The 17,730-nt window shown below is 39.8% G+C and overlaps 2 protein-coding genes across 2 annotated transcripts; one reads left to right on the forward strand and one right to left on the reverse strand.

The window, feature by feature from the left end:
- Positions 1 to 20: 20 nt before the first annotated feature.
- On the forward strand, positions 21 to 12,604 carry LOC144477377 (uncharacterized). The gene is made up of 12 exons (XM_078195108.1): positions 21 to 192; positions 4,644 to 4,769; positions 7,131 to 7,223; positions 7,363 to 7,425; positions 8,493 to 8,816; positions 9,489 to 9,641; positions 10,052 to 10,216; positions 10,373 to 10,494; positions 10,594 to 10,680; positions 10,894 to 12,043; positions 12,208 to 12,296; positions 12,438 to 12,604. The coding sequence occupies exons 1-12, from the start codon at positions 162 to 164 to the stop codon at positions 12,459 to 12,461; spliced, it is 2,427 nt and encodes an 808-aa protein (XP_078051234.1). The 5' UTR covers positions 21 to 161; the 3' UTR covers positions 12,462 to 12,604.
- Positions 12,605 to 12,848: 244 nt separating this feature from the next.
- On the reverse strand, positions 12,849 to 17,084 carry Y-f (yellow-f). The gene is made up of 6 exons (XM_078195111.1): positions 16,808 to 17,084; positions 15,134 to 15,397; positions 14,815 to 15,014; positions 14,513 to 14,720; positions 13,935 to 14,270; positions 12,849 to 13,489 (listed from the first exon to the last, which is right to left on the reverse strand). The coding sequence occupies exons 2-6, from the start codon at positions 15,393 to 15,395 to the stop codon at positions 13,293 to 13,295; spliced, it is 1,203 nt and encodes a 400-aa protein (XP_078051237.1). The 5' UTR covers positions 15,396 to 15,397; positions 16,808 to 17,084; the 3' UTR covers positions 12,849 to 13,292.
- Positions 17,085 to 17,730: the final 646 nt, after the last annotated feature.

The raw sequence follows: 17,730 nt of genomic DNA on the forward strand, positions 1-17,730 counted from the left end.
GCTCCCATTCTTATCGTCGAAGCACACACGTTCGGTGTGTGGTTGCCATTGGAAATTGATTTCCAGGTTGCCAGGCAACGTTGAGTTTAAGTTGCCACCAGGATAGCCCATGCCTGGCCGGTAGTTAGTCGGCTGCAAGTTCTGCGGCGCAAGGTGTAAGCATGGGCTTGTCGGACCTAGAAGCGATACCCGGTAAACATTCTATCGAAACGCACCGTGCACGCATTATTTCACGCACTTCGCTTTAATTATCCGCGCGATCTGCACGTTATCCGAACACCGGCGACGTTATATTTTCTTAATTTACCTGGGACAGACGCGTCCCGCACGACGCCGGCGAGCCGGCTTCGCACTGGTCTATAGTCCGCGGTTGTTTATGCTAACTTAAGGGTACGTAGACTGATTTAAAAAAAATGTTAAAAAATGCGGAAATTATCACCAATGCATTCGATATAATTATTTGTCTTCGCGTATTACGCGTTGCTTGTTAGAAATTATTTCACAGTTTTCTTCGTCCTAATTCAAACTTGATAATTAATTTTTCAATAGAGGGTAACAATTTGTCTTGTCATTACTTTTAATAATTGTTTCCGCGACGTTGTTTTACAGAATAAGAATTGCCGCATGAATTATGCGAAGCATTATAGTTAAATAAATCGTGATTTTTCTTCGTCAGTAATTGTAGGGGGTTGTTAATATTATCTGATTAATGTTAAGTGTTTCTATAAATATTTCTCTATCGCACTTAGTTATAAATGTAACTGTGGAATCGTGATTGAGAAATGCATGAGGAAGGTGGCATAAAGGATTTCCAACTTGCACGTGTTTTAATATCGTATAATAGAGTGCGTAAAATTAGTATGCCTCGGTTTTCGCGAATGCGAAGCCGCTGGCTGGCTGCCATAAATATGTGACGCCGTTAGCGTGCGTGTTAATGGCTTCGTTAGGTTCGTAAATCTTTGAATATCGTTGAGATTTTCGTTCTACCGCGTTCTGCGTATCAGAAGTGCTAGAAACGTGTAAACACTTTTAGTATGGTAATAATGTATTACGACGCTGATCGCTGTAGCATTTTTGCAATGTTGATCGGATTTATGGCTTCGTTGCTGGAAATGTTGCTTGGGAAATTGCGAACGTCGCGCAACGATCCAGTGCGGGAGATCGATATTTAAACAAATCTGAAAATTTGTAAAACCGACAATTTTTTATTTATTTTCTGTAATTTATATTTAGTTTTTATGGACGTCTTTTTTACGTGGTAGGAACTAACGGTAACGCAATCATTACGCACGAGTGTTACGTCGGCAGAAATAAATATGCTTATCAGTTCGCCGTTTGCTAGTTTTACGAACATGTGGGCCGGCCAGCATACGTTCCCAGAAAATCGTTTCCCGACTCAATTATGTCGTAAATTGCGCCCTTCGGCGTGAAAACAATTGACAAATTATTTCCAGGAGAAATCCAGGTCAAAGGATCTATAAACTCTACCTACCCCTTACACCGAATATCTCAACTATTTGCAATTTGTAGCAAATTTAAAAATAGTATAATCCTATCCTAAAAATATAAAAATTATACTAAATTCTATCAAGCTTACTATAATAGCATTTTCCAAAATTTTCGTAAATCACAAATGCATAGAAAGTTTAAAAGTGTATTAATTACAAATTTATTTCCAATTATAATTATTAATTATAAGGTCTCAGGGAATGAAATAATTCTTATACAAGGATTATTTCGAGCAAATCTGGAATAGCGCAGATTCAATTGCGACACGTGGAACGAGATTACCATAAATATCGCGGTATCGCCGAGGCGCAGAAATAATGACAATAAACCCGGTTGGTTATTTAAACGACGGTGAATTAAATATTTGTATCGATTTGGCCCGCGGCTCGCATACATTTTAATCTGTCCCCATGACTCTGCATACAACAAACGATGTGTACTCACGGGTTAACGACCCGATGCACGGTCCCAGCGGGGGCTGAAAATGGGCGCATCGATGATATCGGCTCGGTGAATTTACCATCTTGCATGTCACGTCTTAAAATAAGGACACGCTCCACATTAGGGTCTACGGAAGCGATAAATTCGATCATTGTCGCCGGCCGTTACGACATAATTCCCGTGTTCCGTCCTCGCGGTCGCCGCGAGTCAATTGAAACGAATTAAAACGATAAAACCACCCCCATCAGACCGTTCTTTTAAAAAAATGCCGCGAGCTTGCGTCGTCTAATTTTACAATTTAATATTCGGTCAATCGATCGCCGAGAAATCAGGGAAACAATTGACAACGTTAAACGGGGCGAATAGTGAATAAATTAGCGTTGGATAAATGTGGGGAATTGCTCGGAGTCCACGCGGAAGTCAACGCGTCGTTCGTCTCTCCTTCGCTAGGTGGTCCGTGGGCGTCGAATGGGTCCACCGTGAAGTAAATCTTGAAACTTGGACTGATAACGTAATAGGCAATTAAAGTCAACTCAGCCAGGGGACATTACTGTGCCCGAAAGATGGATGCGCGATGCATTATGCAAGGGGACGTTTGAACTTTTGATAAATAGAACATAAACATAAACTCTGCGGAGGAGGATTTACACCTACGGGCTTACGTTGACCTTTCGAAATGAGTAACTGTAATCGCCGTCCCCTGCGTCGGTGGTGTTTTTGATAATTGCTGATACGGTCGTTTAAATATTTTAATATGGTAGGTCTGATAAATCTGATAAATCTGATAAATCTAATAAATCTAATAAATCTAATAAATCTATCAAATCTAATAAATCCAATAAATCTAACAAACCTATCAAACCTATCAAATCTAACAAATCCACCAAATTCAGTAAATGCAATAAGTCTAATAAATCCAGCAAATCCAATAAATTTACCAAATCCGCTAAATCCAACAAATGGAACGAATTTAATAAATTTAATAGATTTGCATACTTTAATTAATATACTAATTTATACGATTGCCGTAACGAACGTATCAGTAATAAATTTATGAATTTTATTGAATTGCCATCCCTCCGCAACCCCCCTATTGGCGTCCAGCGATTTCTACGCTCTCGTCGAATCGGAACGATTGCCGTCAGAAGCCGAAAACGTCCGGAGAAATTCCGCTCGATGGAAACAATTAATTCCGCGTTGCATAAATTGGAATTAGCAATTTTGCGCGAGCGAATAAAATTAACACGTTTCCCTCGCAGAAATGAAATGCAGTCACCACCGGCCCGAGAGGGAGAGCTTCTTCCACGGCAATTCGAATACAAGGACTTTCGTATTCACAAGGACCACGCGCGCGTACGTAAAGCAGTCCTTTGAACTCCGACACGCCTCCGTACATGATAATATCCGATTGTTTTCTGTACCTTTGTAATTCGCTCGTAAAATTTCATTTCCGCGCGCGCGACGCCACCATCGCGAATGAAATAAATTACGTAGGACGTTCCAGAACGGCGGCGAGGGGTAAAAAACTCGAGAGGAACGTTAATTGCGTCTCTGAAGCGCGATCGTTGTTCAAAGAACGTTCTTTTTAAATAAATGTTGTAACGTGGATGATGTAAATTATATTATTTTTGTGGGAAAATGGCCATTTCTTGCGGAGTGCAGTTGCTCGTGGCGTTTGGAATTAAAGCTTGTTAATTGTTTGAAATGGATAAAAGGTTGTATTTAGACGGTAATAATAGATTTATTATTATCATATTACTACTACGAAATTTTATTACTATTAACAGTAATTCTAGATTCTCTGATTTCTCTACGATTCGTTATGAACCATTTCTACAAATTATAAACTATATTCGAAACATCAAATGTTTATTAAAGCTGAAAGTTATGTCAGCAGAAACAAATGGACGTTTCGCGATCAAGATCACCCTTTATCAGTTTAATTCTCTATCAAAGAAGGTGCACTAGGTCGTTTCTCTGTGTCAGACTACAGTGCCACCATTCGTCACCGCCGATTGTTGCAAATTGACCTAATAAACGTGCGATTATACCTTTACCTGTAACTTTTCAACAATTTCGCCGGTGAACTAATCTTATTTCCGAAAGAAACAACAAAGGCCAGATTTCGTCGATCCCGTGCACGTAACGAGAAGTTCGCCTCCGAGATATGACTAATGCTCTGTTTATCTGTGATCCGATTAGATGACCAACGGACGATATTTGCATTTCAAATGAATACGGAATGGACGGGTCTTTTTACGATCGCCGTTTACAAGAAACAGTCGCGGACGGGTGCGACTCGAAAAAATTTGTCCCGTCGTTCGCGTCGGCGAATAGTTCGCGCGCGACCGGCATTTCGTGCCAGACGAGAAAAGAAAGAAGCGATCCGCCGACTGATATCGCGTTATCGCGCTAACCTCCTTCGGTAATTCATTGGAGATTTAGCGCGTCTGTGCTATCGTCGGGGCTGTATTGTAAACTGCGAGATCGGTAGATGCACGCGACTTAAATTTCGGTATGACGAAACTACCCCCGGGTGCCATTGCGAGTGGTTGCTCGAACTCTTTTTAAATAATATTGCAGTATTTTTATTCGTGTATTTTATCACTTTTATCACTGACTTTCCATCCTTCGAATTTCTTGATGTTCTTAAAAATAATGCTGTTGTTAATATCGTGCATTTAATTGTGCAGATTCGGGTGCAGTTTTCACGATAGGACGCAGCCGGTTCGCAGACAACGTCGCATCGCACTTCTTCATACGAAAGGATCCTGTGGTCTCCATCACGTGCGGGGACGAGCACTCCGCTGTCATTTGCCGTAAGTGGAATAAATTGCTCTCTCTCTCTCTCTCTATTTTGTCATGAAAATCGGAAGACAAATATGTAGCGAGATAATTTTACTTCGCGCAAATAATTTCTTTGAAAAAGAAAATTACAAAGAATTCGATTTCCTTCTACAATTTTCTTGCGCATTTTTAATTCTATTTCCCTGAGCAATAGTTCTATTAACAAATTTATCGCAAGCAAAAAAACTTGTTAATTAATAAAGAATATTGCTAGTCGAATTACTCGGGAGAATAAAATGAACTTGGATATTCATTTTCTCCTGTATTTAAAAACGATCGATCGCTCGAACGTCAGAAGTTATTATTAAAAAGAAGAGATAATCTATTTGATGCTATAGCGTCGATTCCATACGTGTTTCGATCTCGCTTCTCGCGTCTATGCCCCGTCATGTGCGTACTTTCTTCTTCAATGCTACAGCTAGGTCGCAAATAGCACATGTTCTAAAACTGTTACACATCATACTTCAAACGACAAATAAATTACAGGAGCATCAACAAGTACCGCTTTCGTTCTAATAAAATCGTTAAACAAAGAACGATGTTTTTGGACGGATTTTGGTATTTTACAATTATTTACAGAATATTTTTATTTCGCAGAAAAATTGCTAACAAATTAAAATCGACCGTGTGCGCTGAGAAACGAGACTTGAATTTTCTCGTACGTAACTTGGAACCTCGTCAAAATTAAAGAATAAATAAAGTAGAAGAATTAAAGAGCTCCAACCTATATTATTTCTCTTTTAATAGCGTTATTAAACGAAGAATTGTATCTATAATTGATTCTGGTATTTGACAACAATTTCTAGAATATCTTTATTTCGCCTAAAATCGGAAAAATCATACTCGACCGTAATAACGGGTCTCGATTTCCTGCGGAAAATCGAATTTCCTCGGAACCCGACGCGATTCCTGGCAACCAGTGTTATTCATTATACTAATGCGGCGAGCACGGCTCAAAGGAAACCGCGTGGTCATTCACGCTCGTTTTCGGTTCCCGTTTCGGGCGTCGAGCACAGTCGACGGAGATGTTCAACGCGTCGCGGTCTATTGATTCGTACACGACCGTTCTTGATTTTAATGGAAATCAATAGGCGAAACACGTGAATGTCCAGGATCCATCGCCGGTGCAGTGATACAGAAAAGTGACCGCGCGCCGCCATCTTGGTACCCGAACGGAATATCTGTCCGGCGTAACACCTGGCCGGTTTTACGCGAAGCCCGAAGCACCGTCTAAAAATAATTTCCTTCAATTTCCACGCTTATTTTTATCCCCCACCCGACAATGTGTGGACTCTCGCGTCAACTTTCTCGCACGCCACGCGACTTCCGCCAATGGTTTACTTACGACGTCACGTCGGTATCGCGACCTTACATGCCGCGAGAACACCATAAATCGCGGCCTTTGTTAACGAACGATTAGCGGAGCCAGGGCAAAACGCTTTTATCAAAGGGTTATTTATTCCCGCGATTACGTGGTCGTCGTAACTCTTAATTTTCGTCTACACTATGTTAATACGTCAGAGTATAGACGCACGTTATATCCTTCGATTCGACATGTTAATTAACGCCGCGACTCGGCAGGATAATTAATAGTTCCATTAGGTATGTTATAGTCAATGCTTCGACACGGCGGGTTTAATCAATGGCTCGATTTAAACGACAGGCTAATTAAATCGTTATCATTGACGGAATGCCCCGCTTCCCGATGGATCGTGTGCAATATTCATCGGGGCACTCGCGGCAAATATTTGACGAGGTTAAACTGCGCTGCGTTCGTTTCCCACGCGGCAAAATGGTGGAGGTCGAAAGTCGTGCAGTTTTGCAGCTTCTGTGTAGCATGCCTCACGAAGAAGTCACAATCGACCTGTGCTTTCAGAGGGATAGCCACTGTCCGGTAAATCGATATGACCACGCAATGCTCGTTGCATGGTAGAGCATACCTGTACGAACGGAGCGGATATACCGTTATTATCAACAGTTCCAGTTAATCGCGGGGCTATCTGAACACGTGAACCGTTCTCTCCAGCAAATAATGCGCGGGGCGAAATTATTTATTGAAACGTGTCGTCGAAAGTTTTCGCGTGGCAACGAGCTTTCCCGAGATATTGCGTCAAGCGTTTCTCGCCTTACGTCCCTTTTCCTGACGTCGTTATCGCGGATCTAGTTTTCTTGAAAATCTGTCGAATTTTAACAAATACGTTGGATATTTAAAAATTAATTCAGTAAATAGATTTTTATCTTTTAGCTGGTACGACTTAATCGTACATTACTTTTGTCTCTTCCGATCGTTGTTATATTTTCACCGAGTAAAAATGTTCTCTTTTTTAATATAGAAACTGGCAGACTGTTTGTCTTCGGTAGCAACGATTGGGGTCAGCTAGGACTTGGCCATAAAAATCACATTAGCAAACCATCGTGCGTGAAAGGTCCGTATCTTTATTATCTTAAGAACATCAAACATTCTTTTGGCAAGATTAAAGATATTGTTTGCACCCTGAATTTCAGCTTAATTCGTAAGAAACAATTCTACGAATAATTATTTAACGAAAGAATTGTAATTTTCAGTTCTGAAGCCGGAAAAAGTAACGCACGTGGCCTGCGGACGAGCACACACGTTAATTTGCACAGGTGAGGTATTTTTTCTAATCGTAGCATGTACGAAAAAAACATTTTGTTGTCCCCGTGCGCGGGATAATTTTATGCAATTAGATGCATGGTATCGCATGCTGCATACGCATGCAGCTATCAGTCGTTCACCTTTCAATTTAAAAATAGTCGTCGGATCTTTTCCGTGACTACAAAAACAATATTCCGTTCGAATAAATTATTTTAAATTATGCCTGTAATAAATAAACTGCGGATTTTGTGCGTTTGAAATGAAAACGGTCCGACAAGATTTCAATTAACAACGAGAACATTAAATTAATTCCAGAGCAATATATTAATCTGAAAACATAAAATTAAGCAGAGAAAATGAAATTAATCAGAGAACATTAAATTAATGCGAGAACGTGAAATTAATTTGAAAACCAATAAAATAAATCTGAGAACATCAAATTAATTCGAGGATATTTAAACACTATTCCCAACCCTTGTTAAATATTATTTAACGAAGAAACGATCGACTAGGATCATTCTCATTCTGCGCAAAGATCTCCAGGCCCGTTAACAAATATATTTACTCCGGCTCGCATTCAGGGAGCCTTTATCTCGATGAAGAAAACGTGTCGCGAGCTCCTGCATGGAGCTGGCCGCCCGATAAGATGGTTAATTAGATAAAAAGTAGCTTTCCCGGGTCAGGAAAATGATCAGTTACGTTTTAAGCAACGAGGCACGCGGCGAACACATTCATCAGCCGGAATGATTTCTATCTATCGTCGACGACGCCCTACATTGCTCCAGTGTGTTTCGTGACGCTTTTATTTTCGAGCGTTAATTACTTTAATGCCCTTTCGATTTTAGCACTGTTTCGAACGAGGACGATTCGAAGGGGGCGATTTAGGTGTTCGTTTCATTTGAAATTAAAATTGTATAGAAATTAATATTGTATAGAAATGAAAATAATTCGTATTTAAGACACTCGAAAAAAATCGCTTCGTCCTGCCACCTGACCTGATCGAAAATGTCGTCCGCGAAGGGGTTGAAAGTAGCGTCTCGCGCATCGATGTACAATCCGCGTGCGTCGACTGTTCCAGAGTCGCAGAAGATTTTTGCCTGTGGCAGCGATCAAGAAGGACAACTGGGCCGTGGAAGATCCGCGATTGGAGATTCCGCTAGCTCCCCGGTGTTGGTGTACGACACAGGATTGGCCGGGCCGACAATAGTTCAAATCGCGGCTGGCTCCCATCATTCTCTCGCCCTAACCAGCGATGGCGGCGTTTTCGCGTGGGGCAGCAATCTCGAGGGCCAACTGGGCTTGCCGGACGTTTCCGGCTTGGTGAACAAACCAACAAAAGTCCACATACCCGAGCCGGTCAAACAAATTAGCGCCGGCTATTACCATTCTTCTTTTCTGACAGGTGATTTCCCGTTCCAGCTTCGATCGCTCAACTCTTTTAACTCTTCTGAACAGTAGCACCGATAACGAAATTCCTTTACCGAACGAAATCAATAATTTACTATCGCGGATTTTTATAATTGTCAATTTTATAGAATAATTTCCATTACTTACAAAAATACAGTTGCAGCGACACTTTCATCTCTTTTATTTAATCATTTTATATTTTTATCATCACTTTATGCGTTTATGGCAAAAATATACTAACAAAGGACAAAACACTGAAAATACACAAGAACAATTTATTTATTTATTATACTCCTGCCACCGTGTGAATATTATTAAAAGAAGAGAAGCTCGGTTTTATCCAACTTCTATTTCATATAATCGACGAGGAACATTTTATATAATTTAATTTTGTACAAACGTCTTGCACAAATGTTTCGGCTATTTTACATCTGCTCCGTTAATCTTTATTGCAAATGCTAAGCTTCGAACGGCTCGTCGGAAACCGGGAAAATAATTTGCTCGAATTTCGAGACGGGCTTGTTCCACGTTAATTAACTAGTTTACCGTTGTTCGTTAACAGTCGTCCATGGGAGTTAGATTAGAAAACTGGGTCGCGTTTCGAATGATTGTCGACGGGAAATATGTGTGTCCGAGGAACCTGCCAGGCATCGAATTATGTTCGCAGAGAGCGGTCTCGTTTACGTGTGCGGCGAGTCGGAGAGCGGGAAATTAGGAATCGATGTGAAATTCTCGACGCAGATCGTGCCGAAACAGATGCAGCTGCCCGGCCCTGCCGTGCGCGTGGCGTGCGGCGGTCATCACACCATTATTTTAGCTGGTAAGAGTCATCCAATCTTCCACTAGAATTATTAGTACCCTTTAATTATTTTTTAATAATTGTATATTGAGAACTCGAAGAAAATACGAATGGAAAATTAAAATGGTACGTTTCTTAATAAAAGATGTTGTTTGACAGATGTACCATAATTATTGCGATAATGTTAAATCGCCTTGCGATCTTTTACATTTCCTTACATTCATCTGTATTTTTTATTATTTTTTATAATTAATGTTATTATATAATAATTTAGATTTAAAGTCGACGGAGTTTGCTTTCAAACTTGATTTAACGAGATTCTGGACAAAGTAACAAAAGCGTTACGATAAAGATATAAAAATTGACGAAGATCGTACGAGGAATATTGTAATAAAATGTAATTGTATAAGATATTAATCTGCGGTTTATAGAGAATGGAAATCTATATTGCACCGGAAACAACTCGTGCGGACAATTGGGGCTCGGATCGAACGTCACGGAATTAGAAACACCGAAACTCCTTCCACGCGGTGCTCTGCAAAATGAAACCGTTGCCCAGATCGGCTGCGGGGAGAGCCACACCGCCATTGTTACTGGTAAATCCGATAAACAATTTTTCAAAACTCTACAAATTAATAGAAACACAATCCTGCGGATATTTACAATCCATATTATATAACTGTTATATTATACTATATAATAGCATTAGATTATATTTTCTATTATTATATTATACTGATTTGTCGAAATAGGCTCCGGAAAGCTGTTCACATGCGGCGACGGTAGACACGGCAAATTGGGGTTGGAGGAAAACGAGAACAATGTCCACGAGCTGACCTTCGCTCCGCGCTACAAGGACCTCGTCGTGTCGAAGGTAATTAACACGCGCGTCTCGAACTCTTAATTAATCAAGCATTTCTCATATGTCGTGCCGAGTTCACCGGCTAAATGATCCATGCTTCCGAAATTAAAGGTTGCATGCGGCGGCTGCCATACGATTTTAGTCGGCTGTAGACGGGCGCCCGTTAATTCAACCCAGGAAAATGAGACCTCGCAAACGGTAATTCGAATTCCCAATTATTACCATTTGCTTTGTTAATATTATATCCTTGAATTACTAATTAAATCATGATTAAATTATCGAGATAATAATTACCTTATTATTAAATCAATAATTTAGTTACAAGTTAGAATTAAACTGCAATTTCACTGTTATTATAATAAATATCTTAACCTCCATAATTGCGATGATTCGCTATGGGAATCCTTACAGAAAAGAGGGACGCTGCCGCCCCTGAAAGTTCCGCTAAACAGACGCCACAACGACCTCCACCAGGACAAGATAAACGAGAACATGGACACGCACGAGAAAATCCCAACAGAGGATACCACAGTTCCAGAATCGAAGTCCGACAGTGTTCGCGTGGACGATGAAAATAATCGCGAAGCCGCAAAGAACTGTGATACCGATTCGACGAACAACATCGAGAAAACCGACAGCCCTGAGAAGCCAGCAGAAGCCTCGCCTAGGGAAACAATGTCGGACAACGAATCCTCTAAACAGACACCGGAAGTAGAGGCGGAGGGGACGCGTGAGAATTCTATGGGGGAAGAAGGGAGAGCGGAGATGGATAATAAAGAAGCGGAGAATAATAATAAAGAAGTGGAGAATAATGATAAAGAATCAGAGAATAATAATAAAGAGGCAGAGAATAATAATAAAGAATTAGAGAATAATAACATGTCAGAAGGGAGAATAGATAGCGAAAACCATATCCAAGAAGCGAACAATGAATCAGAGGACATGGCGAACGAAGAGATGAACAAAGAAAAGGACGAAGAGAAGGAGAAAGAGAAGAACGAAGAGAAGGGCAAAGAGACAAAGGAAAAGGACGAAGAGAACAATAACATGAAGGATGAGAAGACAAAGGCGAGCGAAGCAGAAGATACAAAGGATATAAATAGAGAAGATGGCGCGATGGATAATCGAGAGAAAGAGGATTCGCAGCCAATGAGCGCGAAGGATGAGGATAAGAATGAGAAGAGTCCAACGAAGATGACTTCCGGTTCTACGCCGCCGCCGAAACCGCCGAGGCTAAAGTCCGGAAGCAGCAATAACTCGTCGTCGGCGGAGAAGGAGGACGAGCCTAATGAGGCGAGCGCTATGGCTGAAACGGCTGTGAATAAGGAACCGGAAGTGGCTGATGATGATGGCGAGGCGGCGCAGAAGCGCGAAACGCGGTCGGTGAAGTCGTCGACGAAGAGCGAAAGTTCGCGATCGGCGAGGTCGAAACACGACACCGACGAGACGATAGAGATCGACAAGCAGACCGACAAGGAGAAGATCATCGAGGAGGAGAAGATGAATAATGATCACGTACAGGATGACGCGGACGTTGTGCAGTCACCCGCGCCGAGAACTGGTAAGCCAGATGTCGTAAAGAAGAGGCATTTTCTTTTTTAATCAAATATGTAATTTTCTAGACGATGTTGAAATAGTTATTGAAGATTTTACTTGATAATTTGTAATTTTATCGTTATTTTTATTTTAGTATTTTTAGTATATTATTTTTTATTTGTCCCTTAGGAAAGATGGCGAAGATATTCAAAGCGAAGAGGCAACAAGCGATCGAAAATGGCACCAAGTTAGCAAGTAATGCGAATAATAAGTCAAAGGTATATAATTACCAAACTATTATATTATCTAGCGCATGCTTCAATGAACCTGTATTATTTATTTATTCCATATAATTGATATCGATTTCAAAATATCGTGGAGTATTTATGTTAATTATGTACTTTGTTTATCGTTTCCAGTCGAAAACGTGCAATATCCTATGATCAAGAATTCCTCGTGGGTGTATCATAAATCATCGCATTTTTCACAAATACCGGAATTGACTGACGCGCAATCGGGACCAATGCATCGAAATGAAAATTCATTTCCGATCTTTCTTTCGATTAATCATAGTAACATTGAAATATGCATCTTCATGGAGATCGCATCGGAAATGTCATCCTTACGTCTCCTTTTACAAGGCAAACCACTCTTCGATAGTAATAGTAATAAATAACGTGATAAAACAAAGTGATTTCGATGTACACGTGTCTCTTGGTCGTTCTTAAAAAACGTGTGTAAATAAAACGAAATAAAACAATAGAGATAGAGCGACGAATTAATAGTCGCAAAAGCTGACATTTGCGTAAATAATTTTAGAGACAGAAATGTCACCCGACACCAACGGCGAATTGTTAATTAACAAAAATATTGTCCGCCGCGTAGACAAAAATCAGCTAAACTGTGACATGTTAATGTAACAAAGTTAACGTATCAATTAAACAACATTACAAGCTGCTTTCACGTATCTCATGTTTCGATCCCGAATATTCATTTTGTATAACAAGCATGTACAAATAAATGTAGACGCAAGGGATCCTGATACTCTCGTCATTTTTATTCGCATAACCGATTTAAGCATACGAATGAAAATACAATTGTTTATAGTTACGTAAACTTTTATTCCAATGACAGACGTATCCTCATTTCCGTCGCACCAACGTTTCTTTCAACTAACACCATCAATATTTAAAAAAAAAGACAGGTTTGGTAGCCTAAGCGACAGATTTATCGTACGATATTATACATATATCACGGTATAGTTCGATTACCTCTTAATTCGATCTCTTGCACGAGGCTGTTAATTTATCGAGCGACGCCGCCGTAATGAAGAAGTTACATTCTTGCGGGTCGAACTGCGAGAACACCAACTGCGGCAAATTATCGGACAGCACGTACAATTTGTTTTCCGCTGAATCGATGGATAAATCGTTCGGGAATACCAGCGTCGTGTTATCTTGTGCCACATTGACTGGAACAGACGAGAATAAATCGAATCTATCGTTGCCGTTCTGTTTAACGGAGTTCCTGGAATCCTGTTGCATAAGGATAATAGATGAGACATTAAACGCGTCGGAGAAACAATTTCCTAGACGGTAATTTCTATTAATCAGAAATTAAAGATCCTGCCTTGTTTCCACGGACGAGATAATTGATGGACGTGTCTTGTTTAGACGGAGCACGGAACTGGCGGGATAGCGAAACGATTGTTGCTAAAAATAGCTGTTGCGGTGACTTTTAAATATTCATTGCCACTTGTTTGCTTAATATGAAATATAAACAGATAAAAAATAATGAAATAAAATAGATATTTGATATATCTAAAATTTTGTAAGGAAAATAACTTCGTGGACGAGATCGAGTGATTATTAATATAATTATTAATTTCATAATTTGTTAAATGATTTGCTACTTACTGAACGTGTTCGGGTTCAATGGGACGCCGGTGTCCCAGCAGCCGACGCCGTTTTGATTGACCTGAGCGAAGTAGTCGATGCCGGTGTTCGGGTCGATCAAAGAGGAAGGTCCCTGCGTGTTCGGTCCCTTGCTACCTTCTACCTTGAACGCGAAATAGTTTTCGTATCTCTTCGTCGCGTCGTCTCGCAGAACGCTCGTGGGCACCGAGAATTCCATGGTGCCGCACATGGCGTGGAAGTACAGGGTCCTGTCGCCGTCGCTACGTTTCGGAGACAATGACAAACCGAAGACGCCGTCCGTCCATTGGAAACTGTAGCCGCTGATGTTGAAGTTGCCTGCAACACATTAATAATAATTTTTTAATCGAACATCCATCGTCCTCTAAAATCTTTTTTAAAATGTTATTTTTTCAACTCAAAAATTGAACAAAGCGTTGAAACCATTGCTTTGTATCCATAGAAATGCAGTATCTATTGTTTGATTTTCAATTGTATTAAAATCTGAATTTACTGTAATCTCCTTATACGTGAAATCAATTTTACTATACTGTAAATAAAATATAATGAAAAATTCGTACATTGAAGAGGCTCGAAGTGGAAATAATTGTGCGAGACTCGCCAGGAGTCGTTCTTAGCCCAGCTATACACCACCAAACCATAACCGCCGATATCGGAGATATAAACGTGGGTGTCGTCGCAATTATCTGGATCAGATTCTATCGCGAAATCGACGAAGAAGGTGTTGGGCGTCTGATCGGAATCCTTCAACGTGTACGTTCTAATTATCTGTAATTATAATACAATTATTTTCATCCCCTATTAACTGTAAGTAATAATAATTCTTTTACCGAGAAATAAATCAAGCGAATAAATGCCTCACCTTGTCCGTGTTCAAATCGATTACGAAAATTCGAACGGGATTCACGACGGTGGTATTTTCCAGAACCCCATCGATCCCGGTATCGACACCCCATAGCCGACCGCAGGCGTCCGACCGTACGCGGAAAGTGCTGACTATGCTGTCCGGTGAATGTACGTCATTTGCTTCCCAACTAGGGTACGGAGTTAATTTCGGAGACTCTGAAAAAAACAACCAAAAGTAATTGATTTATTAATCTCAACAAATCCCGGAGATGGCAACATTAATGTTTCCTATGGAAATTTCAATTATATACTATATAATAATATATAAATCGTACGCGATTTGTCGTTCTTCGAGATAACATTTAAATTGGCCGCGACACCCTTCTTCCATCGTGGTATAGTGACGAAGATCTTGTCCTTCCATACGTGTAATCCAAGGGGCATGTTATTTTCGGGGATGTAGTCACCCTTGGACAATAACTCGTCACGAAGACTATCATTTGGAAAGTTGAAGTCGACTAGGCTCCACGAGAAAAGTGTTTCGAAGTCGTGGCCGCTGGCTATTGCCAGAAAGGCGACGAGGAAAAGACACCGCATTACTGTAAACAGAATCAATTATAGTAATGTTAATTTATGATGAAGGTAGGTACATTTTAATCATCGGAGATCTAATTGTCCATTGAAATAGATGGAGACATTATTACGAGAATGAGTATATTAAATTAAGCTGTGTATATTTAATTGTGCTGAGTATATTAAATTAAGCTGTGTATATTTAATTATGCTGAATATATTAAATTAAGCTGGGTATATTTAATTGTGCTGAGTATATTAAATTAAGTTGTGTATATTTAATTATGCTGAATATATTAAATGAACCTAAGTGTATTTAACTATGCTGAGTATATTTAATTAAGCTAAATATTCTTAACTATGCTAAATACATTTATTTAGGCTAAACATATTTAATCATCGACCACACTTAAACACTGTAGCCGAGCAGTCATCTCATTCGAACATGATCACACAGCACTTTCTTTCCTACGAAATCGTTGTTATCTCCAGAGATCGTGTATTCCAATGACAAATATCGAAACGCTGTTACGTAAAAAACTGGATTCGTAGATCTCATGCATAATTCATGGGGTACGCATATTCGATCATGAATTCAATTTTCATTTCTCTTGGACACTTGGAATAATGAAATTATCGATAAACGTTGCTCGATTCAATGAATAAAATATGTAAAAATAAACGGTGGTAAATGGAGGAAAAAGTGGAGTCGCGTGTGCACGCTTAATTTAACATTGTCATTTCCGTGTTCAATTAACGTCGGTGCATTTAAACGGCTTGCGAAAGATTTAATCGGATACCTTGGGGATGCAACTGTCCCCGGTTTTGTTCGATACAATGACGGATGACTGCACTGTCACGCGAACATTTTCAAACGCAATAATTGTCCATCTGTTGTTCATCTGTTTAATCAGTTTCATTGTGTCTCATTCTACTCTAATCTGACGTTACTATTATTATTATTATTCTACTAGCTTCTAATAACATGTAGTCTCCAAAGAGCGCGGTATAAAAATGTTTAAAAAAACGATTGAAATAATGTTGTAATAAATTTTATAAGATCTAGGCTATAACGTAATGAGTGTAAATAAATTTTATAAGATCTATTAATTCATATTATTAGGTCTATATATTTCTCCAAAATGATATCCATAAAAATAATTTAAGAATTCGAAAGATTCGCACCAGTTTCTTATTAATTCCACAATTCAAAATTCTCTTTTAAAAATAACAGTTGAAAGCGTTGAAAGAAAAAAAGAAGCGTTAACGTTGTCACTAATTTTAATTGATTTATTTCTCAGCTTCTCTATCCCAGCGTTTTGTCGAATATTTTTCCTATGTAAAATTGATAAAAAAAAATTCTACAAAAAAAGGGCAAACTATGCAACGACTAGATTTGACTTTTTGCAAACGAGAAGCAATTCGCAGGGACTCACCTGTGTTTAAATCTCGGCTACCGGAGCGTGATCAGCGGCGAGCAGCGCGGCGACCAAAGTGGTAGGAAGAACTGGAGGCTAGAGGCTATCCAATGTTAATGTCCTCTGGACACACGGCGTGCCCCGTCACTCTTGCACCCGAAGAACGGAATTGGCCTTCTGCCTGGAACGGTCCACAACAGAATGCCGCTATAGTCGATTCCCGTATAGCACTTTATATACAGGGAAGCCACGAAATGCGAGACTCTCCTGCTGCCGGCACACGGCTCGCAACGCCGACTGAAAATCGCTGTTGCGGCCTCTCCTTTCGTATCGCGATCAATCCGTTTTGTAATTACCCGTACGTCCCGGAGCAACAATTTACACGTATATATCCCGCTACAAAACGACGACGGGACGATATCGTCGATGGATCTTGAAATGGGACAATTTATCAGGAAATTTCGCAACGATTCGCCGTTTTCGTTTCTACGATAAAAGTTCGTTGACGATTATTGTCGTAAATCATTTTGCATAATGGCCGTTCGCGTGAAAAAAACGTGACTAGAATAGTTCAGAATTGCACTTTACATATCGCGGAGATACATGTTGACAGAAAAACATTTGTTTAAACTTGGTACTGTCTAATGTTAATTATTGCATTGGATAGATTAATGATTAAGAGGTAAATAAATTATTCCTGCTATGAATAGCTCGACAATGTGATTATTTATGTAAGGGGAAGTGGCGTGAAGAATTTTAAAAGAATTATACTTTACATATCACAAAGTTGCATCCTGCATTAAAATAAATCTTTCAAATTTATTACCAAGTAAAGCGTTGCGTAAAATTACCATAATTAATTTCGTTAAATAATAAGACGATGTTTGCGATCCCACGAACTGTGTAAATCGATGAAATATTCCACGGACACGGCGCCGGAC

This window comes from Augochlora pura, chromosome 11 (assembly GCF_028453695.1).
Source record: "Augochlora pura isolate Apur16 chromosome 11, APUR_v2.2.1, whole genome shotgun sequence".
Taxonomy (NCBI): domain Eukaryota; kingdom Metazoa; phylum Arthropoda; class Insecta; order Hymenoptera; family Halictidae; genus Augochlora; species Augochlora pura.

Excerpts from the sequence above, each read along its gene's own strand:
- LOC144477377 (XM_078195108.1), top strand. The coding sequence starts at position 162 with ATGGGCTTGTCGGACCTAGAAGCGATACCCG. Across the intron at positions 4,770-7,130 it reads GCACTCCGCTGTCATTTGCC|AAACTGGCAGACTGTTTGTC; the intron begins GTAAGTGGAATA and ends TTTTTAATATAG. Across the intron at positions 9,642-10,051 it reads TCACACCATTATTTTAGCTG|AGAATGGAAATCTATATTGC; the intron begins GTAAGAGTCATC and ends TGCGGTTTATAG.
- Y-f (XM_078195111.1), bottom strand. The coding sequence starts at position 15,395 with ATGCGGTGTCTTTTCCTCGTCGCCTTTCTGGCAATAGCCAGCGGCCAC. Across the intron at positions 15,015-15,133 it reads CTCGAAGAACGACAAATCGC|AGTCTCCGAAATTAACTCCG; the intron begins GTACGATTTATA and ends TGTTTTTTTCAG. Across the intron at positions 13,490-13,934 it reads ATTGAACCCGAACACGTTCA|TCAATGTGGCACAAGATAAC; the intron begins GTAAGTAGCAAA and ends CGTCTGTTCCAG.